Source organism: Panthera tigris, chromosome E3, assembly GCF_018350195.1.
Source record: "Panthera tigris isolate Pti1 chromosome E3, P.tigris_Pti1_mat1.1, whole genome shotgun sequence".
In the NCBI taxonomy this organism is placed as follows: Eukaryota; Metazoa; Chordata; class Mammalia; order Carnivora; family Felidae; genus Panthera; species Panthera tigris.
In genome coordinates this window covers 10,160,300-10,182,502 of record NC_056675.1, presented here as the reverse complement: position 1 = coordinate 10,182,502, position 22,203 = coordinate 10,160,300, and the positions used below count along the sequence as shown (strand labels likewise).

At 59.5% G+C, this 22,203-nt stretch overlaps 1 protein-coding gene across 2 annotated transcripts; it reads left to right on the top strand.

Moving 5' to 3' along the window:
- The first annotated feature begins 4,557 nt into the window (after positions 1 to 4,557).
- Positions 4,558 to 21,661, top strand: STX1A (syntaxin 1A). 2 transcript variants are annotated; one of them, XR_006212621.1, is made up of 10 exons: positions 4,558 to 4,620; positions 12,834 to 12,911; positions 13,284 to 13,383; positions 16,064 to 16,138; positions 16,860 to 16,933; positions 17,033 to 17,141; positions 17,240 to 17,313; positions 18,083 to 18,220; positions 19,845 to 20,020; positions 20,272 to 21,661. XR_006212621.1 is itself a non-coding variant. In XM_042972149.1 (10 exons), the coding sequence occupies exons 1-10, from the start codon at positions 4,591 to 4,593 to the stop codon at positions 20,347 to 20,349; spliced, it is 867 nt and encodes a 288-aa protein (XP_042828083.1). In that variant the 5' UTR covers positions 4,558 to 4,590; the 3' UTR covers positions 20,350 to 21,661. The 2 variants fall into 2 exon arrangements, 1 of the variants encoding a protein (XP_042828083.1); XM_042972149.1 differs by having other exon boundaries at positions 19,910 to 20,020.
- The last annotated feature ends 542 nt before the right edge of the window (positions 21,662 to 22,203 follow it).

Sequence of the window (22,203 nt, the reverse complement as noted above, 5' to 3'; positions counted from 1 at the left end):
TTTACAAAAAATACATTCTTTTCATAATTGAAATAAAGTATAGTTACATGAAATAAGTCTCTTGAAGGGGCGCCTGGGTGGCTCAGTTGGTTGAGCGTCCGACTGTTAATTTCAGCTCAGGTCGTGGGGTCGAGCCCCGAGTCTGACTCTGTGCTGTCATCGCAAAGCCTGCTTGGGACTCTCTCTCTCCTTCTCTCTCTGCCCCTTCCTGCGCTCGCGTGCAAGCACCCTCTCTCTCTAAAAAAACAAACAAAACTTTAAAAACTTAAAAGAAATAACTCTCTTGGGGCCCCTGGGTGGCTCAGTCGGTTAAGTTTCTGACTTAATCTCACAATTTGTGGGTTCGAGCCCCACATTGGGCTCTCTGCTGTCAGTGTGGAGCTCGCTTCGGATCCTCTGTCTCCCTCTCTCTCTGCCCCTCCCCCACTTGTGCTCTCCTCCTCTCTCTCAAAAATAAATAAACATTAAAAAAAAAAAATAAGTCTCTTGAATGCCTTTGACTCCTCTCCAGGCCAACAGGCCCTGCTGTTGTTCAGACAGTCAAGGTCTCTCCTAGACACCGCTTCCAGCCGTCTTCCATGCTCCTACAAGCTCTGCCCATGCGTCAAGAACGCTCTCAGCTCGGACTTCTCCCAGGAAATCCGGATCACGTGGGCAATGGCCCACTTGTCCTCCTCGTGGGGGTGTCCAATGGACAACTCAAAATTAACAGATCCAAACCCCAAACCCTGATTTAGCCCCGCCCCCAACCTACCCCTCCTCCACTTCTTTCCCCACCTTTACAAGAGGTCACACCATCTTTCCAGGCGTTCGGGTCAAAAACCTTGACTCCAGTCATCCTGGATCCCTCTCTCTCTCTCCATAGGCTCTACCCTTAAAATATATGCAGAATAAGACCACTTGTCACCCCCGTCACCCGGATACCTTTGGCCCAGCCACCTACATGACTGCGATCACTTCCTAAATGACGTCCCTGCTTCCTCTCCAAACCCCTTCACAGTCTACAGGCACAGACTTAGGATGGTTCAGTTTATGATTTTTCGACTCTCCGATGGTGTGAAAGTGATATGCGTTCAGTGGAAACCATATTTCAGATTTCGAATTTGGATCTTTTCCCAGGCTGGCGATTTGAGGCGCGATCCTCTCTCGTGATGCTGGGTCCTGGCAGCCACGGCACCCCGCCAGCCACGCAATCAGGAGGGTGAACAACCTATGCACAGACAACCTTCCTGTGCCCAGACAGCTATTCTGCTTCTCACTGTCTGTACAGCATTCAGTAGATCCCCTGACACAGTCAACACTTTATTATAAAATAGGCTTCGCGTTAGATTTGCCCAACTGCCGGCTCGTGTAAGTGTTCTGAGCGCGTTTAAGGTCGGCCAGGCTAAGCTATGATGTTCGGTAGGTTAGGTATATTACATGCATTTTTCCACTTACGGTATTTTTGATTTACAACGGGTTTATTGTGACATTACTACACTAAGTCGAAGAAGATGGGTATTTTCCACCCAGCAAACGGAGCAATTCTGTTAAAGCCAGAGACGGATCGTGGCTCTCCTCATGTCCCTTATCTGCCCCTGTGGCTCCCGTCCGGGTCAGAGTAAAAGCCACAGGAAGTGGTCACTTACAAGCCTCCTCCTCTTGACTTCTCTGACTTCTCCTCCTCTGAGATCTTCCTCCAGGCATCCACACCTCCTTACTATTTCTCTGACATGCTGGGCATGCTCCGTGCTCATGGTCATTACACTGGACCCTCTTCTCAGAATGCTCTTCCCCCAGAGACCTATATGGCTCACTCCCACCCCTCCTTCAGATCTTTTCTCAAATGCCACCTTCTCCGCAAGGCCGTCCTTGACCATCAAATTTAAAATTGGAAACCGAGAGTGCCTGGCCGGCTCAGTTGGCAGAGTGTGCAACTCTTGATCTCAGGGTTGTGAGTTTGAGCCCCACGTTGGGTATGGAGGTTACATAAAAATAAAATAAATAAAATAGGGGTCCCTGGGTGGCTCAGTCCATTAAGCGTTCGACCCTTGGTTTCGGCTCAGGTCATGGGTCACGGTTTGTGGAACTGAGCCCCGTGTCGGCCTCTGCACTGACAGCATGGAGCCTGCTTGGGATTCTCTCTTCCTCTCTCTCTGCCCCTGCCCTGCTCTCTCTCTCTCTCTCCCTCTCAAAATAAATAAACATTAAAAATAAAGAAATACATGGATCGATCGATAAAATTGGAAACTCACCTCAAACCCAGCACCCCCTCCCCCTACTTCCCTACTTTGTCTTCTCCGCGGTACATTATCGCCACCATGGATGTTACTGGCTTGTTTCTCATCTCTTTCCTTTCCTAGACAAGGACTGCCTGAGGGCAAGGATTTTGTCTGTTTTGTTTTCTGCCATGTCTCCAAGATCTAGCACAGTCAGTCCATAGTAGATGTTCAGTTAATTTTGATTAACGGAGTGAAAGTCAGACCCTTGATCGCCTCTCTCTTGTCTGCACAATAAAGTTCAACAGTCAAGGCCTCCCTCACTGGCCTCACCTCTTACTCATGCACACCCTCTCACCTGAGAGCCAAAGCAGGCTCCTCGCATTCTCCGAACACTCCCCAGCCTCACCCCAGTGTCTCTGGACACACTCCTTCTGTCCTGAATGCCTGCACCTCTCCCTGCAACAATCCTACTCCTCCAACACCCAGCTCCAATGTCACTGCCTCTGGGAAGCCACCCTGGGTCCCTCACATACTGAAACCATTGTCTGTCTCTCCCACTACATTACATCTTAAGTGCAAAGCAGTGGCTGGAGCATGGCATCCTGGGTAATGTTTGATAAATGAATCAACGATTAAATGAGCGTAAGACTGATATCCGAAAGGCAGAGTTTAAGGTGAAGGGCACACATCCATTCTTTATTCATTTTTCATGCTGCCATTTGATTTTTTTTTAATGTTTATTTCTTTTTAAGAGAGAGAGAGACAGAGCGCAAGCAGGGGAGGGGAAGAGAGAGAGAGGGAGACACAGAATTTGAAGTAGGCTCCACGCTCTGAACTGTCCGCACAGAGCTTGACGTGGAGCTCGAACTCACAAACCGTGAGATCGTGACCTGAGCCGAAGTCCGATGCTTAACCGACTAAGCCACCCAGGTGCCCCTTTCATGCTGCCGTTTAAAATGCACCTCAGTAAGTGATGCTTAGCGTGACACTGGGGCTCTCTGAGGACATAAGCTGTGTCTCCCCCTCCTGCCCTCTCTCCACAGGGCCAGACACTGGGCTCTGGGGGTGCACCCACGACCCAGTCCACCAGTTCACCCAGCACACAGGAAAGCACTCTGGACCAGGAGCCAGGTAGTGCCTTCACTGCCCCTGGTTCCCTGTAACCCTGGGCAAGTGCCTGTAGCAGGTGAGTCCTGTTGAATGGGGGGGCACCACCAATGCTTGCTCTGTGGGGCGCCCAAGGCTGAGGTCTGGACAACTGGGAAGGGTGTGGCCGCCTCTCATGCCAGGCTGCGTCTAAGCTAGTCTCGGGCCAGATTTCCAGGGAAGGAGAGATGGCTGGAACAGTGTCTGTAGCCTGTCTGCCAGCCAGCTAACCTGTGCCCACGGTCTGGGAGAAGCGCCAGGACCAGACACACAGGGCAGCAGGGGGCTGGCCCAGCTCCAGAGCAACACCTTGGCAGCCCTGGGGAAAGGAAGAGGGAGTGTTTGGCTTGAGGTCAAGAAGGTCTGGGCCAGGGCACAGAGGGGACAGCTGGAGGGAGGGTGTTATATGGCTGCTGTCTCAACAAGATGCTGGCAAGGACCAGAAAAGGAGCATCTGCTACTGACTAGCCCCCATCCACTACCCCTCTACATACAGCTAAGATCTTTCCATTAGTGTCAGAGTGAGCCGGGCCCCAGGCTTAAATGCCGCCCCCCCCCCTGCCTTGTATATAGGAAATAGAATCTCGGGGAGGGGGGGGGAGCAGGCTTTAACTTAGATTTCCTTTCCCCAAAGACAGAAGGGTTCCTGCGTCCTGCTGGGAGCGGAAACTAAAGGAAAAGAAGTGGTCACCCTGCATCAGACCAGTGAACTGAGAAATCCCAGGGAAAGAGGGGCCAGAGCCTGAGTCTGGATGAAGTGTTGGGGGAAAGTGGGAAGGGTAGGGGCTCAGAGGCTGGAACTCTGGAGGAGGCTTTTGGTGGAGGAGGTTTTCGGAGGGGAGTGTTAGAAGTTCCAAGGCCATAAAATCGAGGGGGTTCCAACCTCCAGCAAATCCCCAGGGAGGTGAGGAGCTCTGGGGGTAAAGATCCAGGGTCCAGAACGACGGCTGGGCTGCTGAGCGGCTGAGCGCCGAGAGGGTTGGGGTAGAGGAGGGAGCAGGGGCTCTGGAGCCCCATCCCAGGCAGGGATCACGCGGGGTGGGGAACACAGGCGCAAGAAGTCCCAGGGTTTCGACCCCACTGCGCTGGGCGTGGGCCGGGGCTGGGCGGGGCCGGGCTGGGGGCTGGGCCGGGGTCCCGGGGGCCGGGGCGGGGCCGGGCTGGCGCTGCGCAGCCGCGGGGCGGCCGCCGCGCATGCGGGGCTCACACGGCTGCAGCCGGCGCCGCTGCCACTCCCGGGAGCATGAAGGACCGAACCCAGGAGCTCCGCACGGTGAGTCCGGTCCCAGCGCGTCGCCGCTCGCCGCCCGCGCCCGGCGCGCCGCCCGCTCCCCGCCCGGCCTCGGCGGCCACCCGGCGACAGCCCCTGCGTCCTCGACCCGGCGGGAAGGAGCGGTGCGGAGCCGAGGACCGCGACCCCCCTCCGGGTCCCGCCCCTCGGACCCACTCGGGGTCACGGGCTCGCGTGAGCTCGGCGCCGTGGGCCCGCGAGCTGGCGGCCGGAGCCCGGGATCCTGGATAAACTTTTCGGCGTCCCCTTGTTTTGAGGGGTCGGAGGGCTATTATCGGATACCGGTGGCGGGACAGAGGGCTGACCTCTCCCGTAGCCCGCGCGGAGCAGGTCCCGTCTCTGTCCCCACACTGTGCCTCATCACCGACCCTCCTGTCCCCCGCACTGGTAGAGACAGACGGCGGGACCGCAGCGGGAAGGGGCCGGGGGCGGTCCCCTGCTCAGAGCCCAGCTGCGGGGCGCTGCGGAAACCGGGCCGCCGGGTGGGGCTGGGCTCTTCGGGCGGGCGCTGTCCCGCGGGCCGCCCCCGTCACCTGTAGCTCCCATCACCTGTGGCTCCCCATCCCGGTCACGCTCGGGGTCTGCTGCCCGCCCAGGTCCCAGAGGGGTCAGATTCGCCCCCCATCCTCCGGTCCACCTTCCTAGCCCCCGAGCAACCCCGACCCTGGTGGTGTTTTCAGACCCTTCCCGGGTTCCTGGTCTGGTTCCAACCTGAACCTATCTATTTTTCCACCTGTGTCTCGGGGCCCCCGGGGTGTGGCTCCCGGGGCGGGGTTCGTGGGGAGTAAGAGGATCCGCAAAGGTTCTGACCAGAGCCTACCCTTTCCCAGCCCTGACCCAGAGCCCTGCCGCCTGTTTCTCATGCACCCCCCTCCCCAGCCTCCCGTGGCCGCTGACGTTTACCAGGGTATTCTCACCTTTGCCCTTAGAGGTGGCAAGCCTGGGGGCCCCCGCGGGAGCAGTGAAGGAAGTGAAGCCTGCCTGTGGGGAGGGGGACATGAGGACTCTAGACCAGGCTGACCCTTGTCTGATCCCCTAGTTGACCACCCTGCTGGCTGGCAGGTGCCCTTCCCGTACCACTCATCTGGGGGGGGGGGCACTAGCTCGGTGGCCCCTCAGAGCCCTCCCTCTGCTGCCCTACCTGGAGCCAGAGACATAGGTCCTCTCATAGGGAAAGTTTCAAGTGTGCTTTGGGCTTTTGATCTCATGGCCTGACCTCTCTGTCCAGAGGCTCCCCGCATTTGTGCCCCGTCTCCCCCATTATACCAGTCTTGTGTCCTGGGCAGCGTGGAGCTGCGACCTGTACCACCCTGCCTCTGTCTCCCCCTGGCTCTGGCTACTGGCCCCACCCTCCCATCAGACCTTTTATTCCTGGCCAAGTGCCCGGCCCCTAGGGTAAACCCCACGAGGTTTCAAAGGAAGAAGATGGTCCCTCATGTCATATATGATGTCTAAACACTTCCCCCGCCAGCCCTTGCGGTTGCCCTCAAGCTTCCTGTGCTACGTTGAGTCAGAAAGAATGTTATCTTGGCGATGTATGTCCACGTGGTGCATTTGCTGATGTTTGGGTGCCTGGTGGGTCAGACGAGAGTATATGTGGGAACCAAGTGGTCAGGGAAACGCAGTCCTTTCCATATGACAGGATCTGTGGCTCATCAGCCTTCATCCCCTCTAATAAAGGGGAAACTGAGGCACAAGAGAGCAATGGCAAGTCTGGTAGTGTGCAAAAGCGATGGTAGAAAGGGGCTTTGCCTAGTCCCGAAGATAGACTTAGGCCTGGCTGGGCGGGGAACCACCAGGAGAGCTAGGGTTGTAGGGAGGTTGAACCCAGGTGTTTGGCTCCGGTGTGTGTCTTTGTGACCCCTCACCCCCACCCCCCACCCCCACATACACCTAAACACTAGCCAGCGTGGTCCCCTAGAGGGTGAGGCCTGGCTTCCCTGTGAATTGAGGGGGGCTTCCTCTCTAGACCCCACCCCTCAGGCAGTCAGAACCCATGGAGGTTTGCTGTATCCACTGCTGGGTGGCCCTGCCCATTGGGCGTCTCTTGCAACCTCCAGGAGCCCACACTGTGTGGGGTGGAACAGGTAGTCTGTGGGGGGCTATCGTTTCCCACAAGTCCCCCTCCGGGCCTCGAGTTCCCCGCTATATAGCGGAGATGAGACACCTAGAACCCAGTTTCTCAGGGCAAGGGGTAGTCACAGGTCTCCTGAGTCGCCTCCGTATTTCGGGGAGACCTTGAACCCCAGGAGCCAGAATTTTCAGATTAGAATCCCCAGGACCCAAGAGGCCGGTACTGGCTGGGCTGGACAGAGGTGGTGCTCGGGACAGTGACTTGCACCACCACCAACCCTCCCTCCCTTCTCCCCCCTCCTCCTTCCCCACCCAACGCCACCACATTTGGAAGGAAGGCAAAGGGAGCTTATTTATAAAAGTCACACTTGGGGAAGGAGCTGGCGCATTTCCTCAGCGCTCTGCAGGCCAGGCCCAGCCCTCCAGCCTCTCCCATCACTCATAAGGCTGGTTCTCTAGTTATGCAGACAGACCGAAGGGATCATTGGGGGCCCTCAGAGATCAAAAGGGCAACCCAAGGGCCTAAGAGGGGCAAAGACTAGCCCAGGGGCACACAGCCAGAGAGACTTGGGGCAAAGTGTCCCTGGGCAGCCGCATCTGGCACGCAGCTACCTCCTTCCCCCAATTCAGAGGCCTCTCTGGTTTTCTTTCTGAGAACCAGAAGTTCTCAGACCTACCCCTCCCCGAGCCCAGGACGGTGTTTATCTTTGTCCCGAGTCGTGTGCGCACAGTCGTGTGCAACCAGGCACCAGGCCTGCTGCGGAAGCCAGAGGATGGAGAGGAGGGAGTGTTGGGGCAGCCAGACCCTGGGAGAAGAGAACTTGGGGTGGCCCAGAAAGAGGAGTTGGATTTAGATGGGGGGAGGGAAGGTGGTCCAAAAGGAGAGACCCGCATGAGTAAAGGCAGAGAGGTTGGAATGCCCAACCGAGAGTGGTAGGTGGTCTGACGCCTGCTCACTGGAGCAGCAGGGGCAGGCCCGGAAGGGAAAACCCCGTGGGCCCCTCTGTCCCCCAGTTCCCCTTTTCTCTCTCATTGCCGGGAAGAGACAGGGTGCCCTAGGCAACACCAGGCAGGTTCTTGCCTTAACCTCTCTGTGCCCATTTCACCCATACAGTGGAGCGAGTGGGATCCGCCTTGCAGAGTGGAAGAAATGGGGATGTAAGAGTAGGCCTCCTTCCCTCCTCTGACCTCCTTGGGGTGCAGCGAATTTGGGCACATTTTCATCTGGGGTGCAGCCGGAATGACCTCCAGGGACTGTCTAGTCCAACCTCCCCTTTCACAGATTGGAAAGCTGAGGTCTGGAAGGGGCCAGGGTGTTATCTAAGGTCACACCATGTGTTGGAGGGTGCCGGGCAGAGGCCAGCTCATCTCCTGGGGCTGAGGCTGCCTCCTGGAGCTGCCCTGGGGGCCTGCTAAGGGGCAGGGATCTGGTGAAGGGCACACACAGGATGCAGAGAGGGGGAAGGGATCAGATGCGGGGAGCCCTTCTTTACTGGGGATGCAGTTTGGCCTCGCATACCCCTGACTCAGCTCTGGGTCTGTCCGCTCTGGTGGTATTGACTTTGATTCGTCATTAAAAAGGAGGGGGGGGATATAGTCCTCGAGGCAGACAACAGCAACTCCTGCTCAGGAGGAATGAATCAGCCCTGCTGGCTGGCCTCCCACTCTCCATCCCTGGGGACAGGCCTGGAGGCTGCCTGGCCTCCGAGGCTCTTGGAAGAATCACTTTTGTTTCCAGGAAGGTATCCTGGAATTCTGGAGCCTCTGCCAGGAGAGACCACCAGGGCTGTCTGGCCTCCACTAGAAGGTTGGGGGCTTCTCCCAAGTGCGGCTTTCATTCCTGATTGCTTGGGCCAGAGCCTATGGAGAGGAGTAAGACCAGACCAGTGGTTCTCAACCTCTGGGGGGGGGGGGGGGAGCTTTTTAAAAACAGCCTCCCCAGCCCCACCCCCTGAAAGTCCAATTCAATCTCTCTAGGATAGAGTCCTGGAAGCTGGTGGGGGTTTTTTAAGCCCCCAAGGAATTATGGTCCTGGAACAGGGTTGAGAACCATGGAGGGATGAACAAAAAAACATCATGACAAGTAAAATATTGGTTGGATGTGAGAAGAAAAGGAAGAATGTGAATGTACCCCGGTTTCTGATTTGAGGGTCCTCGGGAATGGGGGCTCAGGAGAAAGAGGTGGAACCTCGTTTGGGCCAGATGGCAGGTAGGGTACATCACAGGATGCCTGGGTGGGTTTTTTCTAAAGATGTTTGCAGCTTCCAGCTTGTGACCACTCCAGGCTCTAACTGCCGCCTCCAACTGCCACTGGGGACCCTCAAGTCTCCAGTCTAGTCCAGCCCTCTTTCTGGAGCCATGACTGTCACTCGCAGAAGGCTGGCAGATTTCTAAGGGAGCTGGGGCCCTCATGATTTAAAACTATCTGGGTGGCCCCTGTGTGCCTATAGGTGATGTCTGTCCTGACCATCCCTGGACACTAGGAGATAGCACACCAGCCTACTTCCTACTTCCTTTTGGGTCAGGAGCGTGTCTGGGTTTGGGGCTTGTCATTTACTCAGTGTCCCATGAGACCTGACCTCAGTCTCAGTTAACCTGGAGGATGTCTCTAGAAAGGTGCCACAGGGCACCGGCCTAGATGTGGATGAGGTTGCGGGGGGGCAGCAAAATCATGAGCCGTCAGATTCTCACAGAGTAGAATAAGGATCTGAACAAATGAAGAAATGAAACAGAAAAAAAAGTCCTTCACTTGAGCCTAAAATCCAACCAAGTAGACAGTGGTAGGGAAGGGCTTGGGGTTTTCCTGGGCAGGAAGTGCTATATGATCACTGATACAATCATATATCATATATCGTACTGATTTCTGGTTGCATTAACAGAGGTAGACCACATAAAAAGAGGGAGGGGAGGGGTCAGCTCTTTGGTACCATTCAGACCACAATCAGCAGCAAATTCAGTCTGTATCATGTACTGCAGGAGAAGATAGAGGCTGAACCAAGTAAGTCTGGGGCAAGGACTGCAACTTCGGGCCCTAGGAAGGATCTGAGGGGAAGGGAATAGCCAACATGAGTAGAAAAACCCAGAGAAGATGCTGATGCTGTCTTTAGATCTCTGGCAAGTCCAGCCCAAGGAGAGGGCACCAACAGGTTCTTTATGGCCTAGGGCCAAACTGTACAGGAAAGGGACAATTGGAGCAGCCCAAGATGGGCAGAGCGGCCCAGGAAAGGTAGTAAGCTCACCATCACAGGAGGTGTGCAAGCTGAGTCTGGAAGCCGAGGCCAAGGTGATTTTTCAGGTCCCTCAGGGCCTGAGAGTCTGTGGTTGTGGTTCCAGTAGAGAAGGGAATAGTGCAGGGGGAAGCAGAGGAACAAGATAGTGACCCTGGGGAGCTGGGGAAGGCTTCTGGAAGGAGGCAGCATCCAAGGATGAGGGGAATGAATGGCAGCTTCATGGAATCGGCATTCCAGGCAGAGGGAATTGCATGGGGAAAGGGAAGACAGTTGGGTGGGTCATCGAAGCAGGGAAATGGTTATAGGTGGGGCGTGCTGGGTCCAGTTTTAGGCTGCAGCAGTGAGGTGATGCAGGGTGGTGGGTGAAAAGTCCCGAGAGGAAGAAGTGCTGAGACTTGGTAGGGAAGGGGTCCCCATGGAGAATCCCCTCAGGGTTTTGCTTGGAGCCACCACTGGTGTGACCAAGGCTGTGAAGTCAGGCCCTAAACCCTCCAACCAGCTTTGGGGCTAATCTGAACGCCACCTTCAGGACAGACCCCAACCTGGGGGCCCCCACCAGGCCCTGGCCCCAGGTATCCCCTTCCTCAGCTCTGCCCTCATTGACACAGGGCCTGGAGGAGAGCGTGGGCATCTTTCCTGCCAACCCTGTGCTGGAGAAACTTCTTCAGTCTTCTGGGGAGGCTGTGGAGGGAGCAGGTCAAAGCTCCTGGATGCATGGAGAAGATACATCCTCATTTTACAGATGGGCAAGCTGAGGCCCGGGGAGAGCCATCAGCCCCGATCCCAGGGGTCTCTGGCAGCGACTCTCATCCTTGGAAACTCTGATGCCCTTGTCTTTGGCCCCCGCCAGTCATTACTCTTTCTGGGAGGGGAGCTGGAAAATTCTCCTCAGTCCTTTCCTGTCCACCCTTGTCCCTCTCTAGACACCAAAAAGACAGGGCAGGGTGCTGAATGGCAGGCACTCCTAGGGTCACCTCCCAAGCTGGCAGCCTGCCCTGAAGGGGGACCTGGGCTCCTCCAGACTGCACTCTGCCTCAGTTTCCCTAGGGAGTGCTCTTTCAGCTTAGCTCCCAGGCCTGGCAAGGCCCAAAAGTGTAGAAATGGCTCCTAGATTTTCTTTGTCTATAGGTGGGCTCGGTTGGGGGGAGGGGGCCACCTGGTAGCAGCCACAGACACTTGTGGGAGCGAGGATTTATTTTAGCTGCTGGGGGAGGAGGTGTGATCTCTTGATGAGAGGGGCCTGTCAGAGACGCCTCCAGGAAGCTCCCAACCAACCCCGTCTCCTGGTTGGTCCCACTCCGGTGGGGCAGTAGGACCCCGAGAGCCCCAGGGGCACAGCCCTTTACAGAACATGCTGTGCTTTCCCACCCTTTCTCTCCCCTCTGTCCCTGCGGCCAGGCATCGCTGTCCCCACTGCAGACAGGAGCAGACAGACCCAGAGGGCACGTCCCTCAGTCAGCCCCTGCTGGGTGCAGAACCTGGGTCCCTCCCCAGCAGGCTAGCTGGGCCCAGCCCTCTGGATCCCTCAGCTTCACCGACCCTCGACCTCCCTCACTGCCCCTATCCTTGGCTCTGACCCTGATGTAAGAGAGATTGAGGTGAACGCCAGTGCTGAGCCAGCTCATGCCTGCCCTGTGGGGTGCTTAGATATGAGATGTGACCAAGCCTGAGATCCCCAGTCCAGGGCGAGGCCGGTCCTGCCCTGGGTATCCTGGCTTTGGCTGTGGAGACGGACTTGCCCTTGCCAACAGAGTGGGCTGCCCCTGGCGACTGCAGGTGCCTAAGGCGGACAGTAATGAGCACGGCCAGTGCACTGGGAAGTCAGAGGTGTAATTACCCCGCCCCCCCCCAGGGTGGGGGGCTTTTATACGGCTGCTCTCAGGGTGGTGGGGTGTGGCTGCACCTGTAGCTGGGGCCTAGGGCAGGCCCTGAGCCAAGTGACATGACTGGTCTTGCCAGGCCCACCTCTGAGCCTGGAGGGAAAGGGGATCGAGGTCTGATGTCAAGAATGACAAGAAGAGGGGCGCCTGGGTGGCTCAGTCGGTTAAGTGTCTAACTTCAGCTCAGGTCACGATCTCACAGTTCATGGGTTCGAGCTCCGTGCCAGTCTCTCTGCTATCAGTGTGGAGCCCACTTTGGACCCTCTATCTCCCTTTCTCTCTGTCCCTCCTCCGCTGGCACTCTCCCTCTCTCTCAAAAATAAACAAACATTAAAAAAAAATTTTTTTTAATTAAAAGGAAAAAAAGAATGACAAGGAGAGAACAGAGTTCACAGAGCCCCGTGCAGGCAGTGTCTCTCAGGCCTGCCTGAGGGGCTGTGGGACGGCCTCTTTCTGAGTCATCCTACCTTTTTAGAGGCAGGTGTTGTTGGCACATGGGCCTCCCCTTCCTGGGTGCCCCTAAGAAAGGGAACTTGGGAACTTTGGGCCCCATCTTAATTAAAACCTTCAGGCCCAGAAAGGAGAGAAGAATGGCTTCCAGGCAGCCTGTCTCAGGCTAGGTCTGTGAGTTGGGGCCACTGGCCAGGGGACCCAGCCTTCCCAGCTGTCCCCTAGGGTGAAGGGCATACTGGGAGGACCCCAGTCCTGTGGGGAAGGGGCAGGCAGCTGGGTAAAGGAAGGAATCCCTGGCCTAGAGGTGGAGATCCGGTCACCAATTCGACAGGCCAGGCCTCTCTCCTTATGCTGGGTCCCCCGGGGTCCTCCAGGTCTCACTGTGGCCGGGAGCCGAGGGCACAGCCGGACCTCGTCCCTCCCAAGGTGACGGAGGGCAGTGGTCAGGGCCCTGGAACTGAGCTGCTGAGTATAAATGCGGGGCAGTTTGTGGCCCCAGGTCCAGCGGGCCCCAGTGGGCCCACCACAGGTCCGCTCATGTGTCCACACCCCTGCACAGGCCAAGGACAGCGATGATGATGACGATGTCACTGTCACCGTGGACCGAGATGGCTTCATGGATGAGTTCTTTGAACAGGTGGGAGCCGGCACACCCCACCTCCTTGGGCAGACCTCCAAGGCAGAGCTCGGGGCGGGGTGGGGGGCCCACATCCGTCCTCTGAGCCAGGCCCAGGGCCCTTACACCAAATAACAGACCCATTCTGAGGGAGAATAGACTGAAGCTCAGAGGGGAGCAGAGTTTAGGATTGGACTCGCCCACTCTTCCCCATCCCGTTCTAGAAGGATAGTTGGAGCCCCTGCCCCCACTGCCCCCCTCCCCGCTGCCCCGCCTCCCGAAGCCTGGTCCAGCCTCTCCCTGAACCTGACCGCCAGCCCCAGTCTGGGCCAGCCCCGGGCCCACGAGCCCCCTCCCTGGATCTCCCCCTGCCTGCCTGGCCCTGGTGCGCAGGTGGAGGAGATCCGTGGCTTCATTGACAAGATCTCGGAGAACGTGGAGGAGGTGAAGCGGAAGCACAGTGCCATCCTGGCCTCCCCCAACCCTGACGAGAGTGAGTGTGGAGGACTGAGGGGCGGGTTTGGGGCCTCCAGGAAGGCGCTGCTGCCCGGGAGGGGCTCCCGGAACCCCAGCACCCTCACCGTTGGTCGGCAGAGGGGTACCTTGGCGTGGCCGGGACGAGGAGGGCCCCTGTGGAAAGCTTCGGGAAACACAGTTGGCCCAGGCGTGGGGCGGGGTTCAGCGCCCGGGTCCCACGCGGACTTGTGCGGAGTGGGGCGGCCATCCTGGGGCCTGGGTGGCATCGGGCGCCAGCCCCACCCTCTCCAGGTAAGCTGGGTAGGCGGGTGCTGCCCGGCTCCAAAGGAAGCCTCCCCGCCCAGCCCCTCCCCTTCCCGAGCCTCCTGGGGGAGCAGATGGCAGTGCCGAGGCTCAGCGCCGTGGGAGGGCAAGCCGGCCGAGCGGGAGGAGCTTCCGGAAAGAGCTGGCAGCCACTGGTACCCCGGGGCTGGGCATTATCAGGATTCCAGGAAGTCACCTTTCTCCCTCTGCACAAGGAGCCTCTGTGTGTCTGCATTCCGCTCTGTCCCCAGACAGGTCCTCCTGACCCTGCCGTCACAGTTGCTGGGGAGGTGCTGATCACTGCACTGCCCTGTGTGGGGCTGGCGGCATGCGGGCCCCAGATTCCTTCCCCTCGGCCCCAGGGAGTCCGCGACAGGGCTGGGGTCCCGGCCCGCGACCTGGACAGTTGACTGTGCATATATGCACACAGCTTCTGTCTGCTCATCTCCTCCCTCACCTCTCCAGCCCTCTTGGGAGGCACCAGCCCACGGGGCCCCAAGAATGCAAAGGGGAGGCTCCCATCCCTGGGTGGGCCAGGCGAAGTGCTCAGGGCTGGGTTTCTGTGTCCTCGACAGCAGTGCGTCTCCATCCATAGGCCCTCAGCCCTGGTTCCACTGGTGTCCTCAAGCGCCCAGAAGACCTCTCTCCACAGCCCCCAAAGAGTGCTTGAACGTGAGACCAGTGCCAGGCCCTTGGGAAGCAAAATGAGTCCGCTGGGAGCCAGGAGACTGTGCTGGGAATGGGTGGGAAGGAGAGAGGGGTCACCCGGGGCAGGGCACACATTCGGTGTGGCCGTCATGCATTGGCCCTCTCCCCAGCGGTTTGTCTGGGAAGGCAGCTGTGACATGGTGGGTTTCAGTGCGCATGTGTGTCTGAGTCCGCGTGTGCCCCCGTGTGGGCCCCTCCTGATGAGAGAGGGGGCTGCCTGTGAGAACAGAGTACTTGCAAGAGCTGGGGCATTGGCCTGTCACCCGCTGGAAGACGGGGAGAGTGTGGGGCAATGGAGATGCCAGTCCGTTTCTCTTGGCTCCCCTGTGCCACCTTCCACACGAGGTCTCCCCGAGTCCCACAGTCGGTAGCGACCCGCTAGGATTGGCCCCGTGAGCTGAGCAGTCAGGACCAGCCAGCGGTCACTGATGTGGGCTCACGGGCCATTCCTCATGGGGAGGGGACTCCTTCTAGGGCAGAGGGCGCCGTTAACAAGGAGTGACTGGGAAAGATGGCAGTGGCGGGGGGGGGGGGGGGGGGGGCTCGCCCAGGCCGAGGCTTGCTCGGTCTCCCCTGGGCGCGGCCATCCGGGCCGGGCTATTTTGGGTCTGAGCAAAAGCGGCTGAGACGTCAGAGCAGCTGGTAACTAAGTTCCCTTTGTTTGAACGAACGAGGCGCCCTGCTCCGCTCCTCGAAGCCCCCCACCTCATGATCCACTTGGTAGGCACCCCCCCATCAACCGCTCTAAGCCCCTCCCAACCCCTTACAGGAGAGGCCCCGGCCCCAGAGGAAAACAGACGGTGGATAAGAAAGGCTCAGTCCTGGTTTCTCCAGGAAGTAGAGCCCTGGGGTCGCCCTGAGGCTGGGGCGCTGTCCGGAGCCGTTGCTGCATCACCCCACGGGAGAGCAGCCCCCTGGCCCCCCTCGGCCGGCCAGCCCCTCGCTGGGGGTTGAGCAAGCTGAGTACCCCCATGGCCTCTCCCAGCTTTAGAGAGGTGGTCCCGAGAAACACTAGGTCACGGCCTTCCCCCAACTTCCCCCTCTTAGGCCCAGCCACCTGCTGCTTCACGGCCAACTGTGGGCCGAGGCCCACCTCTTTGAGGCGCTTCTCCGCCAGCTCCCATCCAGGCCAGGTGCCTCACGCGCCCGCCTACCCGCCGGGCTCAGCACCTGGGAAGGGGGGCTCTAGCAGAACAAGGTCTACCCCACCCAAGGTGCTTGCTTCGGCCTCTCCGGCCCCTGGCTCTGTCACCCCCTTGGCTGGACGCTCCCCCCCCGTGCCAGAGCTACCAGGTAGCGCTAGGTGAGCCCGCTCCCCCCACCTTCGACTCAGGCAGGCATCAAGTAAATGTCCCCCGGCGCCAACTCCAGCATTGCCAGCTGCTCCACAATTATTTCTGCCTTAAATTTAGACCCATCTGTTATCTGCAGGGGGTGGGAGAGCCAGCAAAGGAGGAAGGGAGGCTCCTCGGAAGGCAGCACGGAGGGAGCTAGGCGATAGCTGGTGTGGCCCCCGCCCAGGATCGGAGGGGCAGGCCGAGCCTTAGCCGGGGGAAGGGGGAAGACCCAGGACCCAGGCTCTGCCCAGAGCCCCCCGCTGGGCCCCCTGGGCCAGAGGCTGCGCCTGAACGGCGGGCGGCAGGGGAACCCCGGGTGTCTACCCTGTACCCCTTCTGCCTCCCCAGAGACGAAGGAGGAACTGGAGGAGCTCATGTCTGACATCAAGAAGACAGCGAACAAAGTTCGCTCCAAGTTAAAGAGTGAGTCTGGGCTCCAGGCCTTGCCTGGGAGGTGGAGGGGCCCTCTGGACCCGCTTCCTGTGTGTAGCCGTGGGGGTTCACTAACTCTGAAGGGTACATTGGGCCTTGCTTTCCTTTATGAGGGTGCCATCATGCGCCCATTCCCTCAACTGCTGCCTGGCAAGGCTTGTTTGTGCCAGGCTCTGGGCTGGGCCTGGGGACGCAGGGGCCCGAGGCTTCACTGAGGGAGTGCTCCCCTCTGAGCATTGTCCCCCACTGCAGCTAAAGAGGGTTCAGGGAGTGGCCAGCGCCACAGATGTGCCCACCCCACAAAGGCACAGGACCGGGGGCCGTGTGCTCTGCAGGTTGTGGCCACCAGGCCCTCCCCACTCTGGGCATGGCCCCTTGTTGGGCGCACAGGAGGCAGGGTGGGCCTGAGCCACCAGGCCTAGCGCATAGTGGGCATTCACACCCATAGCGTGGCGTGCACTTGAGGCCTCACAGATGGGCCGCATGTATGCACACGCCGAAGCGTGCGTCATGCGAATGGGCCCTTGTTGCCCCCCACCCCCATCAGTCCCGCGCTCCCTCCTCCTCTGCGTCCCATGTGACCCCACTTACAGACCACAGGAGATCCTCTCTAGGGGAGGAGGTCCTGAGCCAGATCCTGGGCATGTGGGTCAGGGGGATGGGCAGTGGCAAGGGAGACAGGCTATGGCTCGGCAGCCATTCGTTCCCCCAGGCATTGAGCAGAGCATCGAGCAGGAGGAAGGCCTCAACCGCTCATCCGCAGACCTGAGGATCCGAAAGACACAGGTGCCGCAGGCAGGCCTCAGGGTGGGCAGGCGGGCGCTTGAGGCTCTGGTGTTCGGTGGGGCCGGGCCTGACACCTGCACCCCCACCTCGGATCCCCAGCACTCCACGCTGTCCCGCAAGTTCGTGGAGGTCATGTCCGAGTACAACGCCACGCAGTCCGACTACCGCGAGCGCTGCAAGGGCCGCATCCAGAGGCAGCTGGAGATCAGTGAGCTGGCGGGGCGGGGCCGGGGCTTGGGGGCGGGGCCGGGGCCAGGGCCACCGATCTGCGGGGTGTGCAGGACTCGGTGTGACCCCTCCTCGCAGCTGGCCGGACCACGACCAGTGAGGAGCTGGAGGACATGCTGGAGAGCGGAAACCCGGCCATCTTTGCCTCCGGGGTGAGTGTGCACCACACCCCTCCCACCGGGCCCCCAGGTGTGCTGGGACAGGGCTGTATTTGGACACAGCCACCTTTTGAGCCTCGGAGAAGGCGGAGTCCCAGAGAGGAAAAGGGACCAGGCTGAGGCCACAGGAACGTTAGTGGCGGAGGTAGAATTAAGACCCATGTCTCCCGGGTCCTCCCAGTTAGGTCCACTTCCTTGCTTCTCCTGTCCATTTGCCAGCCAGGGGTGCCTTCCACTATCCTCTGGGCCTTTTTCCTTTCCTGGGGAACACGGTGCCCTTGGCCGTCTCTCCATTCAGGTGAAGCTTGAGCAGGGGGGCTTTCTGAAGGAGGTGGCCCACAGGGGGTGGAAGGCGGCTTGGGGACGTGGGTTCCAGGAGGAGAGAAGGGAGAGGCAGTTGCCCTCTCTGGGAGGCAGAACAGAAGGAGAGGGGAAGAGAGAAAAGCAGTTCAAGGCCTGGGTCCCTGGGACAGTCAACTTGGGCCGTACAAGACTGGTGACAAGAACTACCACTTAGTTACCGTGTGGCAGGCACAGGCGGGGAATGTTATTAGCCCCGTATTGAGGAGGAGAAATCCATCTCAGAGAAGTCAGGTAACGGCTAGTAAGAACCAAGCAGGAAGTGGGAGGATGCTGTGGCTGAGGAGGGAGCCACTGCCCATCCCAGCTGCCTTTGCCCTTGGCCTGCTGTCCTGGCCCCGGTCCCCATCCCTGCCCCCTTCAGCAGGCCCCTGGGTCCCAGCGCACTGCTCCCACCCCCTAGATCATCATGGACTCCAGCATCTCAAAGCAGGCTCTGAGCGAGATCGAGACGCGGCACAGTGAGATCATCAAGCTGGAGAACAGCATCCGTGAGCTGCACGACATGTTCATGGACATGGCCATGCTTGTGGAGAGCCAGGTGAGTACCAAGGGCCCCACTGCCCTCCGCCCCCCAGCCCACAGCAGCACCCAGGGCCGCACTAACCCCGACCCTTTCTGCCTGACACGCTGCCCTGCCCGGGAGGGACCGAGTCTCCAGGTAACTAACCGCCTGCTGTTGAAACTGCCTCCAGGGCCGTGCCCACCTAAAGGACCCTGTCCTCTGCATGGCTGTGCTACCGGGACCCAGTGCTGCATGGCTCTGCTTGGCCCTCCAGGACCCCAGGCCCTGCATGGCCCTCTACCCAGCCTTATCCCATCTTATTCATCAGCTGTTTGTCACATGGGCACAGCGGACGGCTGCTTTTCAAGGAACTGGAAGTATAGCAGTGACCAGGACAGCTGAGGGCCTGCTTCCCGGAGCTGATGTCTGTTGGGTGAAAGGGCAGCAGAAGCATATGACAGATGGAATGTTCTCCAGTTGTGCCGGGTGCTCAGATGTTAGGAGGCAGTGTGAATGAGCGGTGATTCTCCAACTTGAAAGTGCCCGAGAATCACTTGGAGGGCTTGTAAGTTTCCTGGTTCCCGTTCCCAGAGATTGGTAGGTCAAGGTGGGAGCCTGTAAGTTTGCTTTTTTTTTCAAGTTAATTTTGAGAGGGAGAGAGATAATCCCGAGCAGGCTCCATGCTGTCGGCACAGAGCCCGACATGGGGCTCGATCTCACTGGGAGATCGTGACCTGAGCCGAACTCAAGGGTCGGCCGCTCTAACGACTGAGCCACCCAGGCGCCCCGGAATTTGCATTTCTAACAGTTTCAAGGGCGATGCCGATGCCGCCAGTCTGAGGGCCGCGCCTGGGGTAACGGTAATAGAGTCCCTGAGGTGGCCACTTTGGACGGGGTGGTCGGGGAAGACTTCTCTGTGGAGGTGGCATTTGAGCTCTGAAGACTTCCCGGGGTCACAGTGAAGAGGTGGCCCAGGCAGAGGGACCAGCAGCAGAACTGTCCTGAGACCGGCAAGAGCCGGGCTCTCGGAGGAGGAGGCCGTGCAGTTGGAGCTCAGGGGCGGCGGGGAGGAGGCAGAAGGTGGTGCTGGATGCCTGGATTCTCTTCTAGATGGAGGGTCTTCAGTGTGGGCATGGTGTGGGCAGAGTTGGGAAGCAGGGAGGCCACGAGGAGGCTGCTGCCACCGGTGGCTGAGAGACCGTAGCTGTATGGACGCCAGTGGGAGCAGCGGACTCGGAGAGAGCAGTCGTGTGTCACAAAGCTGCTGCCGGGGGGTCTCAGGCAGCGCTGTGGTCTCCAGGGGGCTGCGTGGGACCGGATTACAGGGCCCAGAAGGGCTATGGGAGGGGGCGGGGGTCTTGAATGTTGAAGACTGAAGACAGAGCTGGATAGAACCACTGTGCCTGCGGAGGACGGAGTGGGACGCTGTCCAGACCGCCTGCTCCCGCCCCGGCCTCCCTCCGCCGCGTTCCAGGCCCCAGCTCCGCGCCCTCTGCATGGCCCCCACACCCTTGGCTGAGACCGCATGGCCGGTTCCCTCCCCCAGGATGACCGCTCTGCAGGGAGAGGAGGGAGCTGCCCCGGGGTGCCTGGCCCGAGGGGCACAGGTAAGAGGCTGTACCCCATCCTCACACCCCCCCTTTCCTTTCTCTGACTTCAGGGTGCCGCCCCAAAGTCCTGCCCTGAGGGGGGCCCTGCTGGAGCTTGAGCGCCCTGGCCCTGCAGGGGGAGATGATTGACAGGATTGAGTACAACGTGGAACATTCGGTGGACTACGTGGAGAGAGCGGTGTCTGACACCAAGAAGGCCGTCAAGTACCAGAGCAAAGCACGCCGGGTCAGTAGCCTCCCCGCCCCCTCCCGTGAGGGCCCCGGGACCACCATAGGTCCCTCCCCACTCTGCCTTGACCGCTTGCCCCCAACTCGGAGCTGAGCAGAGCCCCCACCCTGAGGCCTTCAGCTCTTGGTGTCACCGCCTCTGGGCTGCACCTTCCCCAGCCCTCGTCGCCACCCCCCTCAGAGCTCTGACCCAAGCCCTTGGCCTCCCTCCCTCGTCTGAGGCTGCTCCTTTGTGCCTCTCCGGTGCAGAAGAAGATCATGATCATCATCTGCTGCGTGGTCCTGGGCATCGTCATCGCCTCCACCTTCGGAGGCATTTTCGGATAGAAACCACCCCACCCGCCACCCTGCTCGGGACGGTCTGCCCTCAGGAGGCCCCTTGGCTGCTGCTGCCTTCTGGCTCGGAGCCCCTTCCTCCCCGCCCCGTACTGCTCCTTTCTCTGCCGCAGGGCCCTCCGTCCCCACCCCGCCCCGAGCCGTCGTGTGCATGATCTCTGTGACCGTGTGTGTGTCTGTACGGGGAGCCAGTGGGGAGCCGGGCTGGGAAACAGCCAGTGGGGTGGGGCAGGTCAGCAAGGCACAGACTCAGGCCCTGGCCCAGGCCGCCTCACCCTTCCCAGGTAGCGCCACCCAGGGTAGCCATATCCCCACCGCCCCCCTTCCCCTGCCTTCACGAATTCCACTCCAGCCTGGGGTCTGCCCTCTCCTGGGACCGAGGCTCGCTCTGGACCCCAACCTTGCCTCCTCCTGACTGGCCCATCTGCCCTGACCTCTGTCCTCTCCAGCTGTCCCCCTAAGCCGAGCCCCCTGAGGGGTGGGGACCAGCTGGCCACATGGTGCTGCTTTTCAGGTTAGGGGAGGGGTGGCCCTGAGAGACAGCCCAGCTCTAAGCCTCTAACAGCTGATCACTGCCAGGGAGGCTCAGGGTGCTGTGGTCAGGTGGCTTCTGGCTGTGTCGAGACCAGGCTCCCTCCCCTGCCTAGGGGCAGAGTCCAGCAGGTCTCGGCTGCCTCATCCTCCCTTCCCGCAATCCTGCAACCCCAGGGGCAACCCCTTTGGGCTGTGCCTGACCCCAGGTAACATTCCACAAGAGACTGTCCGGTGCCTGGTTTCCAGCCACCCTTCCAGCCAGGGAGGCAGATCGGGCCCGTCAGTTCTCTGCCATAAGCTGAAGCCTGCACCCTGGGCCAGCCACTCTCCCCGGCAGGCCTCAGTCAGGTCCTCAAGCCATTGTGTTGCATGTTTGGGACCGTGGTTCCTGCTCTCTCGTGCTCTGGGAAGTCAGGTGTCCCTCCAGGCCTGCAATCGCGTCCTGCCCTTGCTGTTCCCCGGTGATGTGCCACGTGGGTGTCTGGTGTCTAGGATGCAGTATTCAGCAGCCAGCCAGGGAGGAGTACCTCCCTCCTCCCCGTCTCGGGGCTTCTCAAGTCAGAAACGTGCCCCCACCCAAGCCCCCCTCTTCCTCGTTGACAGGCAGGGAGTGTGCATGCGAGTGCATGCAGTAGGGGATGGGGCCGCATCCGTGCCCCGCCTTCCCTCAGCTCTGCTCCTGCCCAGTGACTGTGACCACTGTCCGTGCTGCCTTCTTTAACAGCAACTTCCCTTCCTCCACCCCTTCACCAAAGGTCTTGGTACAACCAGCTGCCCCTTTTGTGAAATTTTTATGTAGAATAAACATTTGTATCTGTACCGTGTCTCTGCCCTAGGTTTCTTACTGTCATGAGGTCACAGCCTTAGAACTTGGGGGTAAATGTGCCCAGCACTAACCGGTAGAAGGGGTTCAGAGGCAGAGGATCCCGCCTCCCACCTCGGCCTTCAACCTCCAGATCCTCTGGCCCCTCCACCCCAGCCTGAACGTTTCTACTCCTGCTTAAAGCCTGATGCCCCGCCCCTTCTGTGCTGAGGGCTCAGATCTACCCTTCCTTCCACTTTCCCAGTAGCCACAAGTGAGCCCTGGATCCCCATTTGCTTAGCCTGCTGCTACAGTCCCCCCCCTCCCCCGCATCCCAGGGCAGGCTTGCCTGCTCTCCTGACCACTAGTAATCGGGCAGGAGACACACCCAAAGGCAACCAAGTGCGGGCCAATCAGCAGTTGGTGTAGCTCAGGGCCAAAGGTCAGCCCGGGCCCTGGCTGGATGCCGCCTTCAGACTGGGGGACAACCATAGGCTGGGCGGTGGCCT

Excerpts from the sequence above, each read along its gene's own strand:
- STX1A (XM_042972149.1), top strand. The coding sequence starts at position 4,591 with ATGAAGGACCGAACCCAGGAGCTCCGCACG. Across the intron at positions 12,912-13,283 it reads TGGATGAGTTCTTTGAACAG|GTGGAGGAGATCCGTGGCTT; the intron begins GTGGGAGCCGGC and ends CCTGGTGCGCAG. Across the intron at positions 16,934-17,032 it reads TGAGGATCCGAAAGACACAG|CACTCCACGCTGTCCCGCAA; the intron begins GTGCCGCAGGCA and ends TCGGATCCCCAG.